Source organism: Salminus brasiliensis, chromosome 20 (assembly GCF_030463535.1).
Source record: "Salminus brasiliensis chromosome 20, fSalBra1.hap2, whole genome shotgun sequence".
NCBI lineage: Eukaryota > Metazoa > Chordata > Actinopteri > Characiformes > Bryconidae > Salminus > Salminus brasiliensis.
Genome location: NC_132897.1, coordinates 7,478,687 through 7,498,871, shown reverse-complemented (window position 1 = coordinate 7,498,871; position 20,185 = coordinate 7,478,687). Strand labels below are relative to the sequence as shown.

Here is a 20,185-nt window from a genome sequence, read left to right as displayed (position 1 = left end):
TCATGTTTTAATGGTTTAATTTAAGAATAAGAGACTTAAACCAAGCTGTACATTTCTTTCCAGCTGCTGTGTTTGGTAAGTGAGTTCAATGGTGCAATGGTGAGTTCTCATGAGATGGTCGAGATGGTCAAAGTTACAGAGTTTGTGATCTGACCGAGACCCCAGTTCCACATAATCTGCACAGGATGACCAGGACGGAAAAAAGCAACCCAACCCAACACAAACCCAAGGCCACCAGAGCCACGAGAGCCTGGAGCTGGAGTGAGTACGCAATATCCACTTACACTCAGTCTTTCCTCTAATGTAAAATACGAGGTACTGCACAATTCCTAATGAAGAACATTAGTGAAGTACTGCAGTGTCACTTACTGTTTATGAAAAGTCACACACAGACATTGTTTTTAATATGTAAAATGGAAAGTTGCACTAGTTTTTACATTGTTTACGTTTGTTTCCCAATAATCTAACATTAAAAAGGGACTTTTTAATTTTCCCCATAAAGAGGACATTCTTTGTTTTCTGGTCAATAATAAAGATCATAAAGGGACGATTGAAGTTTAGAACAAGAGTCCACTTCAAGCGTGAGACGGATGCCCCAGTCACAGCAGTAGCAGTGGCCCCAGTTTCATCCACATCCAGACTGGCTTGATGGACAGCCTGAGGAAGAAAAGTGGGAATTTTCAATTAACCGACTAACTGAAAACTTGATACACACCCCTGATGACTCCATTTACTATTAATATTTATTATTTTGTAACATTTCAATATTTCAAAAAACGTTTTCCATGATATAGCTGGGAGGCCCTTTAATTTGCAAACAAAAAACATTTTATGCTGATAAATTACACACTTACGCTGTTCCAAACCTAGCAAGTTCGACCCCCAAGTGGTTAAAAATTCAGTCTGAGGATTTTTTTTTCTCCATTATGTATGCGGCCTTCCGGGACCCGAATTTCCCACCCCTGCTTCAAAGCTTATAAAAAACTTCAGCCGAATTAGCTTTTTTAACTGGATATCTAGCTAGCCAACACACTTGCTAACCAGTTGCTTTTAATGCAAGAACCTTGTATCTCCATTTTTGCAGATTTGCAAATAATTTACATAATGTAAGTCTAGCAGTTGTTCTTTATATTGTGTCCAACTCTGTGCTGAATGGGCCAGTAGAAATGCTCCAAAATAACTGAATAAAAATCTTCAATTGAAAGGGAAGGTGAAGGTTTTTGAGATGGTGATGATACATTTGTTCTGGTAAGGTTATAAACATGTGGCAGTTCAAGAAACTCACCCTCCAACAAGCCACGGCCACCTTCACCAGTCTCTTGTAGCTTTGTCAGTGATGAGGGGGAAGTTTGCTTTGTTAAATTTGCACAGTAACCAACTTTTACCCTGTTTATTTTTTGTGTCTTTGGCAAAAGTTGTGGAGGGTAAATACAGGGGAGCATGGATACATACTGAGTACCTGGATGTTGAGGTTAACTGGATGGTTTAGACGAGGGTTTACCTGTCCCTCATATAGACAGTCTAGCACACACTGGGTAAATGTGAAGGTACTGTAGATTACTAAAGTTGGATATTTGAGCCCTCTTATATAAAGCTGTTTATGGGAGTTTTACTGAATACCTAGCGTTAGCAATAAATCCTAGCTAGAGTTATCATTTTATTAGGTATGTTTTTTTGTAAATGAGGTTTTATGGATTTTGCTTGACAAAGTTGCATCTGGCCTACTATGTTTTTAAGAAAAATAAATGATTTCTTAATAATTATATTAAGTGAGATTCCAAAATTACAGATAGTGAAAGAGTTCAGTTCAAAGGGACTTCAGTTGACTTTAAAGTTTACCGGTCATTGCGTCTTACAGGTTAAAACAGCTAGTGCTCATTATGAGCAATACAACACAATGTGAGCACAGACCTGCTGTAAGGGCTCTACTTGGGGTCCCTGTGGAATGAAATGCTCCTGAAACTTGAAAAGAGAGTACTGAAATTTATTTACATTTACATTTACAGCATTTAGCAGACGCTCTTATCCAGAGCGACTTACAAAGTGCTTTGCTATTTACCCAAGAAAAGCCTTAGCTAGTTAGAATAGGCTAATAATTCAAAAGATACCTCCAAGCTTAGACATTACTAAACACAATACAATAAGGCGACCATAGAACTATTCGTCCAAGTACTCTCTGAAGAGGTGGGTCTTCAGTCTGCGTTTGAGGACAGCGAGCGACTCGGCCGTTCGGACACCCAGGGGCAGCTCGTTCCACCACTTTGGTGCCAGGACAGAAAAATGCCTGGACGCTTGTCTTCCGCGGATTTTGAGGGATGGCGGGTCGAGCCGAGCCGTACTTGAAGCTCGAAGGGCTCTTGGTGCGGATCGGCTTTTGACCATTGCCATCAGATACGGAGGGGCTGGTCCGTTCTTGGCTTTGTAGGCCAGAGTCAGTGTTTTAAATCTGATGCGGGCAGCTACAGGAAGCCAGTGGAGAGAACGCAGCAGCGGAGTGACACTTTAGCTTTAGCTTTGTGTCTCAAGATGAACTGCATTTAACGTTTTTGGAATCAACCACATTTAAATCAGTTTGTAAGTGTATTTCTATTTATGGCATTTCTTTTCACAACAAATTCAGTCACAAAGCAGCTTTACAGAGATCCTGCTCCAAGCCTCTTTTGAGCAAGCTAGTGGCAAGGAAGAGAGGCAGAGATCTTGAGGTGAACCAAGACTCAAAAGGGGAGAGTCAGGTCTGACGGTCCCTGGATGAATCAGTTGGAACTGGGCATCTCAGTACGAAACTTTATCAAACTCTGCGCACCAACTTTGACCACCATGCCCCCCCTGCCACCCGTGTCACACTAGCTGCCCACCCTTCTGCCCATGCTAGTTGTCTAATGACTATGTTAAAATTTACATGTACTTTAACTCTGACACTATTATTATTACCACCAGTAATCATCATTACTCTTACCATCACTACTGTGATTATATGAATTATAATTAAATATTATAATTATTTTTGCACATTTGAGCAGTAGAACAGTCCTATGTGGTGGTTTGGTGGCTTTTGTCAATAATTTATAAACGGTCACCTTTGGTTTGCTCGCTGGGGGTCTTTGGTTTTCATGTGTTGTTGATCTCTTGTCCTCTCATTGATTACTGTACTATAAAAAATGGCAGCTACGGCAGTCTGTGAATTCCTGTGCCGAACTGCACTGTGCAGTACAGAGGGTCGTTGGTGGTGTCTGCTGTGATGTAAGCATAGACTGTACAGTGTATGGCTGAGATGTGAGACTGTACTAAGTGATGTACTTTGTAGTGGGGGAACCAGTTAGTGGTGTTAAACGTTTTTACCCTGCTTCCTTCACAAGGCATGTTCTGCAAATATGTAAGTTCAAGTCAGAAACTGGACTCAAGTGTTGAAATCCATCAGCACCTGCTTTTAATGGGTTTCTGCAGCCATGCATGAAGACCTCGCAATAATGTGTAACGCTACAGCAACTCGCAAAATACAGATCATATGATCTGACCAGTGTATGATCTGATTACATTCAGTCTAGGCTCTAAAATATGAGGTAAAACAGTTAAAAACTGTACTGTGTTATGTACTGTTTATGAAAAGGTCATGCACAAGGTACAGCAAGAAATGTCAAGGTTAAACAAGTAACAAGCAAACTTTTATTATCTAAAATGTCAAGTTGCACATTTAACATCGTTTACATTTATTTCTCAATGATCTACAAATCAATAAAGATAATTTTATCTTTTCAATGTCAGTTCATCTCTTTTGATGGATTGGCAACTTTCCCCATAAAGAGGACATTCTTTGTTTTCTGGTCAATAATAAAGATCATAAAGGGACGATTAAAGTTTAGAATTGGCTTTTCAATCCACATATAGGGAACGAAGGATACTCCAGTCACAGCAGTAGCAGTAGACCCAGTTTCATCCACATCCAGACTGGCTTGATGGACAGCCTGAGGAGAAAAAAATGGGAATGTTCAATTGGCCAAGTAACTAAGAAAATACCCTAACTTCACCCCTGATGACTCCATTTACTGAGACCCCCACTCACAGCCTCAGATACTGAGTTTATTGACCAATGGGTCCACATGGCTACCAGATCAGAGACAAAATCTAGAAGCAGGTGTTCCTAGTAGCCACACCTAAACACTGTCTGAACACAATCTGAAACTAATATTTCTTAACAAACTGACCAGAAAAGGGGTTTTAGGCACACATATACTGTCTAAAATGCAATGTCAGCAGCATTCCTATTTTTTTAACATCCCCTGTGACTTCCCATGTTGCCCATTTTAATGCCATGGGATCTCTACTGGGGTCTCCAATAAATAAATAAATAAATAAATAAATAAGCAGACATAATGCATAATTATGAGTAATGACATGACTTTTATTAAATATTAGACATTATCAGCAATGATTTACATCCTTACCTCAGAAACAAGCACATTTTCCTCAGATGAAATTCCAGTGAAGTTTGCTTTCGTTGTAAACATATCCTTCATTCCCATTCCCCTCAGAATGTCTTTCAGGGAATAGGAGGTTTTAATGGAGAACTTGGGGATAAAAATCTCACATTCCCTGCAGAAACACAAATGTTTGCAGATACATTTATCAGCTATCAGCTTTTTTACAGACATAAATATATTGTAATTATGATTTGTACATTTGAATTACATAAGCATAACTGTACGATCCTAGGAATCATTTACGTGGTGTGTGTTATCTAATCTATTCGGGTGCTCTCTTAACCACATCGAAATAAAAGCCAACAGAACAATGTGATTGGCAACTGATGATCATGGGATAAGATTGGAGCTCAGTTTTCTCCAGATGGTAAACTGTCATTTAAGTCCTATTTTAATTCTATTAATTCTGCAGGATTTCAAGACAAGCTGTTCTCTTCATTCTCTATGGAGCACTGTAGAACCAACGTAACCTTAATAATTCATTATTAAAGAGTAGAAGGCTGAACTGTGCTCAAAAGACTTAAGATAGATACTGTGACCGGGAGTATGTGATATACTAAATTGACAAAAGTATTGGGCCACCTGCTCATTCATTGCTTTCTGTTGAAATCATCACACATAACTACATCTGTATCAGCAATGGGTGCAATGTAAGATAGCTGAATACATTCATTAATTAGAAGAGGTGTCCACAAACATTTGCCCATATTGTATAGTTTGGTAGAAGTCATTAAAGAAAAAAGTGAAAACTAGATACATCTCCAAATCCTTCAAGAGGTAGATTACCGTTTTTCCATCCATCTCAGCCATCTTGTTATGTGTTGTGGAGATACAGCTTTCTCCAGATCAGCGAGACCTTTGTCTGGGAGAGCCAGCAGCATGGAGAAAGAGTCATTGTATTGCAGAGAAAGGACTTGTGTAGAAAGTACATGATCGTGGTAGGTGTGAAAGGAATCCTCCTGATACATCATTTGAACTGGGACAGTAGTTTCATTGTCCACATGGAAGTCCTTCTGTGCAGTGTTCCTGATGTTGAATGGGACGGACCATTTACCTTTAGAATCAAAACAACTGTATTTAGTAATCAGGATAAAACTGTTCATGTGAATTAGCCTCATTAATCCTGTTTCCACCCCCAGGACGCATTGTGATTGGATTACAATCAGATCCCGGAAGTGGTCAGAGCGAGGCTGGTGGACAGCATGCTAACCCTGCGATAGAGATGCTGGGTGAGGCCTCGCCCCTGCACAGCTACCATACCTCTGGGTTAGCATCATTACCGCAGGGTTAGCAATCACTGTTGCTTTGGCTGCTAGCCTCGCCCATCATCTCTGCTACAGCGTTAGTCACAAGCCATGTTTATGAAGTCCTGGCATCTTCACAACTAAAAACTAGTAAATATATGATCTACATCTTGAGTCAAAGTATATCCTCATACAAACGCATATTAATGACCGGTGTAGACAGGCTCATTAGTTAAACCTACCTTTAAAATATATATAGCTGAGCAGGTACATGAGCGTTCTGGGATCCAGATCTTGGATAAACTTGCTAATTTTGCCCCGGGTCTTTTCGCTCACATACTTGTTCATCTGCTCAGTGGTCTCTACTGTCTTGGTGAAATCAACCGAGAAGCCGTCCGACAGATAGAAACGCTTCATCTTCTCCAGGAACTCAGGATGAGGCTTAAAAGTGTCCTGGACATAGAGAGCGGTGCCAACCTCCAGATCCACATCTGTCCTCTGGTTGAGGGTCTGTAAGAGGCTTAGGAAAGCTTGGTGCACCTCCTCACTGGTGAAGACGGACCCGCTGAATCCGAGGCCGCTGAAAAGCTGCTGATGGGTCTCACCGTCTGCTCCTAAAGAAATAGCAGCCAGAGCCACGGACACAGCCAGTGGAGAGAAGAACACGTTTTTGGACTCTGAATCCGGCTGTGCCACGATGCTTTTGTACAGACGGAAAGCAAAGTCGTTGTTCTTCTCATGAAGCTGTACGGTGTTTTCAGTCTGCTGTTCCAGATCTCCACGTACAGCTGTGTAAATTAAGGCAGAAAAAAGACAAGTCCACAGGCAAAGGATGTTCTTCGCCATTGTTCTGTGGAGACAGAAATGACACAGTTGATCTAACAAGCAAAGCTTTTTACATTTACAGCATTTGGTTGACGCTCGTATCCAGAGTGCTTATACTTGAATCATGCTACACAGGTTAGTGAATGTAGAGTCAGGAGTCTTGCCCAAGGGTTCTTACTGGTGTAGTGAGGTGGGCTTGATGGAGGATCTAGGCCTTTATTGTACAAAAACCTTCTCTTTGACGGGGAAAATGAATCAGTACAGGCAGTAAATGCAGAGTGTAAAAGAAATCTTTCATTTTCTAGCTAATCACAAATTTTTCTAGCTAACTAGCTAGCTTACCAGTGCACCTGCTAACCAGTTATTGTTTATTTATTTATTTCAAAATTAACAAAATTAACAGTGTTAGTAGGGGTTAACTTGGTTAACTAAGGTTGAGATGTCTCTAAAGTCTGAAAATATGTGAGCTAATTCTATAAAATAACCTTATAAAATCCAGTTCACATCCAGTTACAGGCCTCATAGCTCCTGTTCGCTTTCATTTGCTTCACACTAATGCTCTCAGTGCCCCAACGCTAGACATTATATCGTCACTCTCATGAAAACACCTCCATGAATCTCCACATTTGCCAAATTTCATGTTTTGACACAATGTGAATTAACCAATGGTAAGTAGGAAATCTTTTCACACTCATTTCCGCTGAAAATGTCTTTCTCCTTCTTCTGTAAAGATGCTGTTTTGAAAATACAAAGTTTTTGAATGACAGTGATGATTATAGTGATGATATATTTGTTCTGGTGAGGCTATAAATGTGTGAAAATGCAACTTACCCACCAACGAGCCACGGCCACCTTCACCAGTCTCTTGTAGCTTTGTCAGTGATGAGGGGGAACTTTGCTTTGCTAAATTTGCACAGTAACCAACCTTTACCCTGTTTATTTTTTGTGTCTTTGGTTTAAAGCTATTCTAATCATTAACCAGCAGCCATTGGGTAGCAAACAATTTTGAGCCCCCTCTCATACAAAGCTGTTGACATACACACCTAATATATATGATCATAATTATAAAACCTATTTAACTGGCAGCAATTACATTGAATGATGTCTCTATTTCTTATTTGACACATTTTTTCCTTAAGTGAAAACTCTAGCAATTCTTACTTTGTTTCTAACCCCTATGTCTTCAAATGGTGAGCTATGGTGTGTAAACACAGTAACGGGCTTAAGCTACAATGCTACTAAGAGGTATTGCAGCTAAAAGCAAAACGACTGTCCATCTTGTTGCTCTAATGACAGATAAACACATCAGTTCATTAAAATGATATGAATAGTTCATTAGCAGATTCTGAGATCTCGTTGTCAGATCTTTGTAATAGAGTAGCAGTATTTTTTATAAATATATTTAGTGCAGTAATTAATCCTATGTTCAGTGCAGTTACCAACATCATTTTAAAGAAAGGGTTTTTGATGCAATTACTGGATAAACACACTTAACATTATGTTACCGTGTTATTACCCCCTACAATTACCACAAAAAATTGAGTATGTAGTAACTATGAAAAACACTGGAAAACTATGAAAAACACTCTCCCTTTTTTTTTTTTAGCCATTTTCAGTTTTTGTCATGTGTTCTTTACATTGTGTCAAAATTTCACAAGGACCGTTCAATACCAGAGCAAATGCTCCATAATGACTTGGGGGGGGTGTAACAGAAACACCCGAGCCTTTCAGTGAAGGAACTGGCTGTGCTGAATCCACAAAGTACTTGTTACTATGCCTTCATGATACACCTTATCAAACACAGACCTTACTGAATTTGTGGACACCTGGACAAAATGTCTGTAACCAGAGATGGTAACAGATGGTTAGTGGCAATTTAACCTTTGGAGCATCTGCAACACACTACTTTGACATGCAGGGCAGTGGTGGATCAGCAGTTAGAGTTCTGGGGTATTGATGACAGGGTTGCCTCTCTGCTCCCCGGGTGCTGGAGAGGTTGGCTGCCCACCGCTCTGTGTGTGCTCACTGCCCCTAGTTAGTGAGTGTGTTCCCTACCACAGATGGGTAAAATGCAGAGGACACTTTTTGCTGTAGATAGTACAGTGACAAATGCGCGCACCTTTACGCATATTCAATAATGGTTAAAAATAGTGATGCATGCATAGTATTTGTTTTGGCTATTCACTTTTCTTGTCGAAAGCTGGCCCTTGTACAGGCCACACGGACCAATGCGAGGGGCCTGAAACACACCTATAAGAAACAAACATGGGGCGTTGTAAGCGGCTCGTCACCTGCTAGTGTGAACGCAGGAAATGACTTATGAGTAAGACTTTTTACTGTAACTACAGGCTACAACAAAAACCACTCTTCTACACATTTACTAACCATCCATCAATTAGGCACACCCACCTTCCCCAAACACTTACAAAGCCAAATCCATCCTAATCATTAACTGCCTCCAGTAGACACTAGGCTGTTGTGGGCATGAGAGTAAATTGAGGTAGTCTCACTAAATATTGATCACTTGAACTTTGAAACAAACAGAATTGATTAGATGACCATTGCCTTGATTAGACAAGCATTTACCTATTCCTCATATTGACAACCGTTACACATTACCCTTGTTAGCACACAAAAAAGGAATCCCTGCAGCTCCTACACAAATACAGTTGATTTGTACAGGCAGTACACTTACTCTAATGCTTGTTATGCTAACTGCAGCTGTGTGCTTTCCTCTCCTACCTGAGCTTACAATATATTCTCATGCTCTGACCTGGGCGGTTAGACAAAACATGGAGACAATCTGAGAGAGACTTTTATTAAACTGATCAGAAGAATATCAAAAGATTACACATTCTGGATTGATACGTGAAACTTTTCTATTTTTATGGTATACATTACGACAAAATCAGGAATTGAACAATATACGTATCAATTTACCGTCAACAACATGTATTTTTTATACCTTACATATTTTAGGAAAATATAAAAAGCTATAGCTTCCTTCCAGTATTGATGAATTTTTAAAGATTAAAGAAGTTTTAAGTATAAAAGAAGAACAGAAGATACAACCAGGGGTTTAAAAGTAGTGCAACAAAAGCAAAGTAGGTTAGAAATCAACTGAGTATAATAATATATATGTAGACTTTCTTACTTTTTAAAACACAAATATGGATACACACACACACACGTACAACCTCCACACACACAGTACACACAAGAAAACACAAATAGTAATTCTGTACAGTTAATTGGAGTCATCTTTTTCTGCAAACATTAGACTAGTTTACTCCTCCTCCTCCTCTTCTTTTTCAGTGTTCTGCTTCTTCGGCACCTGGAGGTGAGATCAAACACGTAATAGTACGTGTAACAGATTGTCTTCTGTCTTATGTCTAATATATTTAGACATAATATTCATACACGTGCAAAGAGTTCCATACATAGGACCCTCTAATTTATATATATTTAGTATATTTCTGTATATTTAGTTCTCTATATTTAGTATTTCTGTTTATGTAGTTCTGCATATTTAATATATATCTTTATTTTTAGTTCTGTACATTTAATACATTTAGTTCTGTATATTTAGCATATGTCTGTATATTAATGCTATCCTGCTGTAAAGTAACTACCTGAGCCCCACCACATGCATTTCCAAGCATGAATGTCGTGACATGTGCAAATGACAAATAAACCTTGATGAATGACATAAAGCTAAGGCACATACAGTAGTTCACCTTATACAGAGAGAGGTTATTTATCTTTAATGTATGTGTCATTTTCTGCAAAGTTTCAATGTGTATTTGATGAGTGAGCTGAAAAATTACATACCTTTGATGTCACTGTGTTTTTTGGGGGGTGTTCTTTGCTCTCTGGTCTTACTCTGCATGGAGGTCTGCAATGAAGAATAAGAAGACCTACTGCCAACCATAACTTAAAAGTGTACAGAAAACGCCTTAGCAGTTTAGCAGCTGCCAAACACAGAAAAAAATCCTTTATTCTTTACACTCACGTTTCTGTTCACAGTGAGACGACTAAAAATAAACATTTACGAAAATACATAGTATTTCTGGCATTCTGGCCTTTTTCCTGCTTATTTTAACCCATGAAGTCATGGTAGATCAGACCAGGATGGTGTGGCAGAGTTGTTGGACAGTTGTAGAGTGTGTGTTTACACACTATAGGCTGTACCAACTACCTCAGGAGCAGCTATATGACACTAGGTGAAACAGACTGTAACTGCAGTTGCTGATTAGCTTGATGGCTGAGGCTAGCCAGCCATGTACTCACCCTATAGCCCCCGCAGGGCCAACCTTGTGGCTATCATTCAGAACATCAGAGTTAGAGGAGTACATCTCCATGGCTCTCCCCCGCTGACTCCTGCTTCTCCCCTGCAACTCCACATTGGTGTTCTTGCCAGATGAAGAAAGACTCATGAAGGGAGAGGACCTCCATGGGTCTGCATCTGAACTGCAGCTTTGCCAACCCTGAAGAGCTGATGGCAGGAACTCCTCACCAGGGTCTTCTGCATGAGCGCATACAGAGGTAAGATCATCATCATTATTAGACAAACAGAACAAAAAATAAGTAACATCCATATAGTGATATTAGAGATGAGAAATAGGACAAGAGTGTGTAAACTGAATTGAATTGAAAATCATGCATTTCCAAAATAGTGACTTTATAAGAGAAGGCAAAGATGCCCTTAAATTTAAATGAAAGTCTATGTAAAATAAAGGGCCCTATTTGAGCGATCTTTTGGCACTGCGCAGTTTGATTTAGGGCATGTCAGTGTGTCTTTGCTGTAGTAACGATGGGAAACTTAATTCTCTTAATTATTCATGGGTGTGTTTTGGGCATAATGTGCAATAAACCAATCAGAGTGTCACTTGTTATACCCTTTGAGAGCCAGGTGTGGTCTGACTTTGGCAGACTGCTATGTCAGTGGCGCAAAGCGGGGATGTACGTACGTTGGGCACCCGCCTGTGTTGACAATTCACTGCCAAGATAGCAACAAACATCTGACTGCTTATGTCAGCAGCAATATTCATAGAGTGAGATTGTGATGCGTCTTACCCTGGTGTCTGACTCTCCTTTGCCTCTCAGGAGAGCTTCGCCCGCACGTCTCTTTGGTAGGGAAGAGGGGTTTCCGTGGAGATGTTCCATCTGTTTGGTAAGCCGTTACAGGACGAAGGTCACACTTGTCCTGAGTGAGTATGAACACAAAATAAGACAAGCTCACAAGTTGGATTAGACTTGACATTAAACCTCATATTTTGTCTGTATTTATGAAAAAACAGTGTAAGGATCAGCCTTTGAGGTTTTTCTTATTGATCGCTGTTCAGCTCAGTCGATTCAAGACAATTGCCTATACCAATCAAAGGCTGGGGCTGGATGCCACATTAACTGTTCCAGGCAAACAGGGCTTCTGTAATGTCCCTGCTTTATCGCTCAATATGAAATATACTTCACTTTTTGGAATCGACCACATTTAAAAAGGTGTCGAGCTGAGCGGAGTACAGCACTGGCTTCTCTAGCCACCCTTGGTTCCATCTAGCAGTTGAACAAGGAACCGCAGTGCCCTGTGGCTGAGGAGCCTCGCGCAGAACTGCTGCAATCCTTAACTTGTAACCCCCATTACATGCAATGCTCTCAACACCACTGACACCACAACGACATCAGACGTGCATCTCTCTCTTTACAATCAATGTCACTTATGGGGAGATGCAGCCCATGTAGGCGAGGACGACGGAACGTCAGCATATCATGCAGAGTTCTGAAGTGCTTGCGCAGCTTGAGTGCTCGCAAAATTGCAATGAGAAACCAAAACTAACCAGATCAAATGTGTATAACGGTATGTGTATAACAAAAGCAGATGAAATGTGTACTGCTGCTATACCTGATGGTGAAATACAACATTCTCCTCCAGAGCCACTCCACAGAACTCACAGGGAATGACCACATCTCCCTCTAGTGGGCTGGAAGGGGGACTGTAGGAGAGTGGCGACACAGAGTGAGGGAGGTTGGGTGGACTGGGAGTTCGGGGAAGGATCACATGACTGCCCCCATGGGTGAAGGTGTCTTCATACGATAAAGACGAAGCCTGCTTGCTGAAGGAGGCAATGGCTGAAGCTGGGCTGCAGCCAGTCTGGTAAGTGAAAGAGCAGACAATGATTAGCAGCAGAAGCAGCAGTCAGTGAGAGCGCACACTGGACAGGTCAACAATGCTGAAAATGCTTAACAATGCTTTGGACAGTTGGATTTCACACCTGTCATTTCCATTCGCTCTTTCCCTTCTGGCACTTCTTGTAATCCCACACATATGACTCATCAGTGGGTAGCAGGTCAATTATATTTACATGTAAAAAATTTGCAAGATGCTTTCATTCAGAGCAACTTCATTTTTAATCACAAAAGTTAGGCCAATGTTGGGTTGTTGCTTGCCCAGGAATCTAACCAAGCCTGCTATGTGGAACAAAACAGTGTTCATCAGTGCTCTAGTTAGAGGTACTATATAATTAATATACAATAATATTAAAGCTGTTACATAATTTTTTTTTTTATTATTCAAACGCAAGTTCGTATCCCAAGCCATGTCGCTTTGCCATCAGCGGCCAAAGTCAGAAAGAGCACAACTGTTTGTGCTCTCTCTGACTGGTGGGTAGACGGTGCTCTCCCCGATGGAGCTCATTTGACTGGAAAAGATCTTTAGCAGACTCCGAAGTGGTGCACCGGTGCACTGTTCTACTGTGCAGCGACACCAGCACAAATATGATCTTGATGGAAGAGTTGTTAGAAGAAAGCATTTCCTGCATCATCACCACAAAATTCAGCATTGCAAGTTTCCACAGGAAGATGTCATGTTGACCGAGGAAGCTTAAACAGAACTCTTTACTCGCAATTGGCTAAAATGTGTGAAGAATTTTACATATTTTGAAGAATTTTATGGGGTGAAGAATTTTATAGAGTGAAGAATTTTCTGAAAAGAACACCTCTGCAACTGTTAAGCACAGAGCTCACTGAGCATGCTTTGGGCTTGTGTTGTAGCCAGTGGCAGTAACAGCATTTTACTGGTACGGAAGAATGGATTTGAATAAATAGCAAATCTAGAAACAAACAAACAAAAAAAATCTACAAAATCAGACAAACTGCAAAAAGCTGAAGACACCTCAAAATCTGCACAATTCAAGAAGCTGAAAATTTTGCTCTAGACTCAAAAGTATGCAAGACAATGCAAGATGGCCAAACCTTTGTTTTGGGTACTTTTCCTTTTTTGCTAATTTTTAAACTGTAAACAATAGAACTTGCTTAAAAGATCATATAAATGTGTCAGCTTTAACTTTAGTTATGCCTTGGAAATCAGGTCAACTTCTTTGCGCTTAGCTATTCACAGCAACAATAATTCTGACCAAGGGTTCTCTTTTGCATGCCACTGTACATCTCTGAAGTCCGATACTAAAACCAGACTTGGCACATGTCGACGAAATTAAGCTGTACGGAAGCAATATGCTGAGAGGAGATAAGTGAAGACTTTGCTCTGACCTGGTGCAAAATGAGGTCCTCTTCAGGAAAGAGCTCTTCACAGAACTCGCAGGGCAGCATGATCTCTGAGGCAGGATCTCTGAGAGCTGGAGCCGTGTTAGTGTTTGGGGCATTGGTGCAGTAAGTGTTGTTATTTGTGGTGGAGGACAGCTGGGAGTTAAGGGTGCTTTGGGCAGATACCCTGCCCAGACGGTGGTCCCAGACATCAGTCCATATGCCCTCCTGAGCCCCCAAATCCTCGTGGTCCCCGTCACTCTGCAGGCTGAGGGCCAGCAGATAGTCCAGACCAGAGGAGTCATAATCTGGCAGATGGCCAAGGGGCCACAGCAGGCTGTTGTTGTTGGTCTCAAACTCTGCTTCCTGATCCAGCACTGAGGAAATGAGCACATTCAAACATCCTCATGTTTCTGCACACCATGAAACGGCAAAAGGCTTCCTGTTAGAATAAAGAGCCTTTTCAATCAAATTCACTAACACTCAGAGATGATTATCTTGGCAATGTCTAAGACTGCTTCAGACAAAGTTTGCCTGAGAAGCAAAATACACACTGATATACTTCTACTACATATGCTAGAGGTGGGCAAGGATACCATTATTGTAATCAAATATGGCACAATGCACTTTTCAGAGGCCTAAAGCCATTGGGCTAAAGGAGTAGGCCTAAAGCCATTGGGCTAAAGGAGTAGGCCTAAAGCCATTGGGCTAAAGGAGTAGGCCTAAAGCCATTTGGCTAAAGGAGTAGGCCAAAGCCTTCGTGCTAAAGGAGTAGCCTAAAGCCTTCGGGCTAAAGAAGTAGGCCAAAGCCATTGGGCTAAAGGAGTAGTCTAAAGGCTAAGGAGGCCTATCATGCACACCCCCATTTCCCACAAAGCTAGAATAGTACCTACAGCGGGCAAATTCGTTGTTCCTCGGTTCTGTGTTCCTCCTGGCTCCTGCCCCTATTGGTCCCCTGGTGCTGTTGTGCAATCTGCCTTCTAATGGTCGTGGTGGACCCCTGCGGTCTGTTGACCCAGTGCTGTTGTTATTATGGATCCTTTCCTGAGCCCTCAGCAGGTTGTGGATGGGTTGGGTCTCAAACCAAGCTCCAGGCAGATGGAGCCCAGTCCTCTGCTCCTGCGGAGGGGTCAGACTCCCACACAAGGCTGGGTGGATCTCCTTCTCTCTCAGCATAACGTTGCACTTGCAGACAGGGCAGGGCTCGGTACGGGTCCCGCAGTACTCCTCATGCTCTCTGGCCTGGCAAAAGGTCACCTCCAGGTCGCAGTACTGACATGGGACCAGCCGCTGGCTGCACTCCGAGCTCTAGAAATAGACTCTGTGTAAAGCACTATAATCAAAGCAGAGGCGGTTTCTGCAAAATAAATGAGGCGTAGTTTTATAGGACAGTACCTGATGGGTCTCCATGAGACTTTTTTCAATCTTCAGACCACATTTGCACTGGACCTAAAAGAAAAAGAGGCAGCTGCTTAAAAGTGATGATGGGTACCTAATGGGTTTGAACTAGAGATCACATTATTCCTTAAACTGCAGATGATGTTCATTCGAGCCTAATGCCAGGAGTGGCCTAGAGGGGTCCCAGCATTAAGCTGTCCCAGCATTAAGCTGTGAAGCAGTGGAACGGTGTTCTCTGGAATGATGGTTGGTGCTCCATCCAGTACTTTTGGAGTTGGAGTTGGGGATGAGGTGGAATAGTGATCATCCAACAACCTGACCTCAATAACACTCTTGTTGTCTTGAGTGTTTAAATGCATTCACAGTAATGCTTCTCTAAAATCTAGTAGAAAGACTTCTTCCCCGGACAGTATCCAACAAAAGCTGCTCCAGACTGCTCTAACAAAAGCAGGATCCACTCTTTTTTTTAATAGTCATGATTTTAAAAGCAGGTGTCCCAATATAGTGTTGATCCCATATAGTGTATCAGAGTAACACAGTTTGAACTGGACTGTCAAATATGTCATGTGGATGCCTATATATTATGGGATTCTTTGGCAGCTAATCAACAGTTTATACCAGTGATGGTGCAAATGAACTGAAATCAGCTGTTCACTTATTTACCGCCTTCTGTCGGCTCTTAATAGGCCTAGCCTGAGGCGTACAGATCAGCTTGTGGCGAGAGCGTCAGATCAGATCCTTAATCTCTTTATTCACCTGTACTGTACCAGGAACAGGAATTTGATCTGACTGGGGCACAGCCAACCACACAACCTAAAATGACATGTTGTCTGTTATAGTGTTGAATGTTGAACTGAAATGTTACATATTAAACCAAGGCACATTTTGAGCCACTCTAATATCTCAGATTCTGCCATTATCTTGATACAGGCTTTCATAAGAGGGGCAGAAGAGAAGGAAGTTCCTATCATCTACGTATCATATTGGTTCAGTACTAAATATGCATTTAGACATTCAGTTTTCAACACTTAGTATTGATACCTTTATAAGAGAATTTATTTTTTAAAGGAAGCACTGAAGTATCAATACTTAAATGTCAATCCACCAATCCCCATTAGTCATACCTGTGAATGCTCCTGCTCTTTATGCTCCATCAGCTCAGCACGGGGAACTGGCTCTTGGCACACATCACACAGGGCAATGTTCCGCCGGCAGTGGATCTCGTGTGTAGTGAAGTTGGCCTCTGGGATGTCATGCTTGCTGTGGAATTGAACAGGAGGAAAGAATGACAATCACGAAGGGAAAACAATAGGGTATAGGAAAAAGGCTTAGGGATGGTGAATTAACGTATGGCAAATCTGTGAGGAATATCCACTCATAGATGAGGATGATGATGATGACAATAATAATAATAATAATAATAATAATAATAATAACAATAAGCACCTTTCATATACTTACAGATGCAATACAAAGTTAAAACAGCAAAAAGATCCAACAAATAAAAGCAACAACATAAAAGAGGTAAATTAGTAATCACTAAACTTAATATGCATAAGGTCAAAATAAAAACAACAGACCAATGAATCCAGTTTCCCTGGATTCATTGGTCTGTTGTTTTTATTAAACAGGGAAAGTCATATAATTAAACAAATAAAACCATTTAGAAGTATTTTAACAATTCATTATTAAAAGAAAAAAATCTTTAAAATAATAAATAATGAAAATAAAACTAAATGAACAATGAATAAATGTTGTTAATTGAATAGGAATGGATATGGGATAGTTTTTCAATATCTAGAAGAATATATAGTTCCAATATGAAACCCCAAAGGCTTTCAAATAAGTCTGTAAATTTAGAAAAGTCCCTTTAACTGCTCTTTCTACTCGGATCAGGATGACACTTTGGAGCTATACCACTTCTTCTTAGACGTGCTTTTTCCCTTAATTGCTTGCGTAAGTAAATGTTAAGATAAACTGACATTCTTCTAAACTCTTCTTAAGATTTTTTTTCTTCTTAACCTTCCACTCAATTTTAATATTAAAATTATTCAACTTGAGATAGCCTCACATTTGTCCTAGACTGTAAGAGTTCACTAAATCGGCCTCTAAAATGATCAGTTTAAATAGTAGAATAGATAGTAAGCAGATAGTAGTAAGTAGAATAGTGAGTAGAATGAATGTCTATTTTAACTGGGTTAAAAGTGTAGACTGTTCTTAAAGTACTGTGATTGTTAACATAAGGAAAATTCACTTCTAGCTCTTCTGTACCGAAAATATTTGAACACCTCCTTTATTACTATTTTCTCTCCAATGAACATAATTATTGGAATTTTGTAAAATTAAAAATGCTATTTTGCACTGTTTTATATTTTCAGCTTGTTAAACATAGCCTAAATAGGAAAACAACGCTGAGGGTCTTAAGAAGATCTTAAATAAAGAAAATAAATTTTAAGACTATATTTAAGAGCTTTGTAAGATTTTTCTTCGGAAAGCTTTTGTGAATCCGGCTCCTGATTTGATTCATCCCCCCAGAGAGCTCACACATCGTCCCAACCTATAGCAAATAGGTTATATATATATATATATATATATATATATATATATATATATATATATATATATATATATATATATATATACACACACATACACACACACACACAAACTTGGCGGATGTGAATAATGTTTTATGTGAACATTATTTGATTTGTGACTGTAGTTACATTCCATTATTAATGGCTAATGACTGAGGTGAGCCTCCACTGAAACGCTTTCGTTCTTCATTCTGGGAATCAAAGGAAAAGAGGAGGGTAACAGGAAAGGAAAGGAAAGTGAAACTCCTCACCAGTTGGTGCAAAGCTGGGTACTTTCTTCAGCCATAACCTGAGCAGTCAAAAACACCAGACAAGAAAATATTTACACACTTTATGATGAGTACAACCTCAGCAGTCATACACTACATGGACAAAAGTATTGGGACACCTGCTCATTCATCGCTCCTTCCAAAATAAAGGACATTTAAAAAGCCCATTATTCTGCTTGTGTTGCAGTAACTGTCTCTACTGTCCGGGGAAGGAGGCTTTCTGCTACATTTTGGAGGAGCATTGCTGTGAGGATTTGACTGCATTCAGCAACAAGAGCGTTATTAGTGAGGTCAGGATTTTTGATGATCACCGCCTCACCTCATCCCAAAAGAATTGGATGGAGCACCAATACTGGGGGGCTTTATACCCCTCTAGGCCACGTCTGGCATTAGGCACGGTGTCAATATGTTCATGTTCATCCTATTCTATAGCGGTACTTCTCTAAAGGGACTGTATCAGCAATGATCGCTCATATCATCGCTGAATGCATTTATTTGAGGGAGTGTCCACAAATATTTGGACATCATGAAATAAGGGAAATTTAGAAGACACCGTGCACTTCAATCTGCATCTTATGAAGCCCCCAATTGCCCCCAATTTCTCCTTAAGTGAAGTCTCCCCTCTTTAAACTGAGGCAACAATGTAATGTAATGTACAATGTAAGGGACCATCTACAAAACTGAGAGGACAGTTTATTAGGATGAGGGACGGGATTGTTAAACTTGGTTAACCTTGATCATTTAGGTGCTTGGTGGGGGGATCTTATGTGTTGGACAGTTTAACGTTGCTTGGGGGGGGACTTGGGGGGGGTTTCCTAAAACATCTCTTAGCTGGATGAGAGTAATTACCCAACACATACAGCTAATGTTACCATGCATAATTAAAAGTATCTTACCTTTTCTTGTATAGCTAGGTTCACTGGAGTAACAGTCGAGTCCTCAGTGTCGTGGAGGAAAGGGTGAAGTCTGCGCTGCTTCAGGCTGAGGATTTCAGGGAGCTGAGGTCTTGTTTTGCAGCGTTAAGCAGATTTATCGTTAGCTAACGTCATTCATGGCTGACTACAGCTAACTTAGCCAGATAACGTGTGACAGCACAGCCAGGCCACACTGCAACCACACACAACACTAATCTGCTGGACTAGATCGATTAAACTCCACTATCATCACCAATAGGTCCTAGTTTTGCTTTCGTTAACGGGAAAGAAGCAACAGTGTCGGAGGAGGAAACCCACAGACACCCCCCCCCTCTTTTTTTTCCCCCCTTCATTGATTTCAAAGTAAAAGTCTGGGCTTGTATTTTAAGGCACACATAACTGACACAAAAATAATCACGAAAATAGATAATTACATTTGGGCAAGCATGGATGTGTGAGTTAAAAAAATTAAATTAAATTAAATTAAAATTATTTTAGCAGAGCTACTCTCAGCTTTTTGCAGTCTTGAAGCGTGTCTTGAAAAATTTGAGGGAGTGTCCACAAATATTTGGACATCAAGACACGCTTCAAGACTGCAAAAAGCTGAGAGTAGCTCTGCTAAAATAATTTTAATTTAATTTAATTTTTTTAACTCACACATCCATGCTTGCCCAAATGTAATTATCTATTTCGTGATTATTTTTGTGTCAGTTATGTGTGCCTTTTTTTCAAGACACGCTTCAAAGAGGAGTCAGAGGATTTTTAGAGTCTGCACAAAAGAGAAAATATTATATATACACAAAAAATAGATTCACTTTATCATAAGAAGTGAGAAACGACAAAAATGGGGATTTTTGCGTGACAGCAACATTGACCAGGTTCATGAATGAGGTGATATAAACAACTAAAAAGACTGTATAACAT

The 20,185-nt window shown here is 40.3% G+C and overlaps 2 protein-coding genes across 2 annotated transcripts; both read right to left on the bottom strand.

The window, feature by feature from the left end:
* Positions 1–3,758: 3,758 nt before the first annotated feature.
* On the bottom strand, positions 3,759–6,568 carry LOC140542337 (serine protease inhibitor A3N-like). The gene is made up of 4 exons (XM_072665287.1): positions 5,965–6,568; positions 5,265–5,532; positions 4,443–4,590; positions 3,759–3,962 (listed from the first exon to the last, which is right to left on the bottom strand). The coding sequence occupies exons 1-4, from the start codon at positions 6,566–6,568 to the stop codon at positions 3,759–3,761; spliced, it is 1,224 nt and encodes a 407-aa protein (XP_072521388.1).
* A 2,783-nt stretch (positions 6,569–9,351) lies between these two features.
* trafd1 (TRAF-type zinc finger domain containing 1) lies at positions 9,352–19,591 on the bottom strand. The gene is made up of 11 exons (XM_072665283.1): positions 19,244–19,591; positions 18,330–18,367; positions 16,606–16,741; positions 15,479–15,532; positions 14,977–15,391; positions 14,090–14,460; positions 12,447–12,695; positions 11,624–11,753; positions 10,838–11,072; positions 10,379–10,442; positions 9,352–9,881 (listed from the first exon to the last, which is right to left on the bottom strand). Exons 2-11 carry the CDS (start codon positions 18,362–18,364, stop codon positions 9,834–9,836), a joined length of 1,737 nt encoding a protein of 578 aa, XP_072521384.1. The 5' UTR covers positions 18,365–18,367; positions 19,244–19,591; the 3' UTR covers positions 9,352–9,833.
* Positions 19,592–20,185: the final 594 nt, after the last annotated feature.

Excerpts from the sequence above, each read along its gene's own strand:
- LOC140542337 (XM_072665287.1), bottom strand. The coding sequence starts at position 6,568 with ATGGCGAAGAACATCCTTTGCCTGTGGACTTGTCTTTTTTCTGCCTTA. Across the intron at positions 5,533-5,964 it reads CAGCTATATATATTTTAAAG|GTAAATGGTCCGTCCCATTC; the intron begins GTAGGTTTAACT and ends TTGATTCTAAAG. Across the intron at positions 3,963-4,442 it reads AAAATGTGCTTGTTTCTGAG|GCTGTCCATCAAGCCAGTCT; the intron begins GTAAGGATGTAA and ends TTTTCTCCTCAG.
- trafd1 (XM_072665283.1), bottom strand. The coding sequence starts at position 18,364 with ATGGCTGAAGAAAGTACCCAGCTTTGCACCAACTG. Across the intron at positions 11,073-11,623 it reads AAGGAGAGTCAGACACCAGG|AAGACCCTGGTGAGGAGTTC; the intron begins GTAAGACGCATC and ends GCGCTCATGCAG. Across the intron at positions 9,882-10,378 it reads AAAACACAGTGACATCAAAG|GTGCCGAAGAAGCAGAACAC; the intron begins GTATGTAATTTT and ends TCTCACCTCCAG.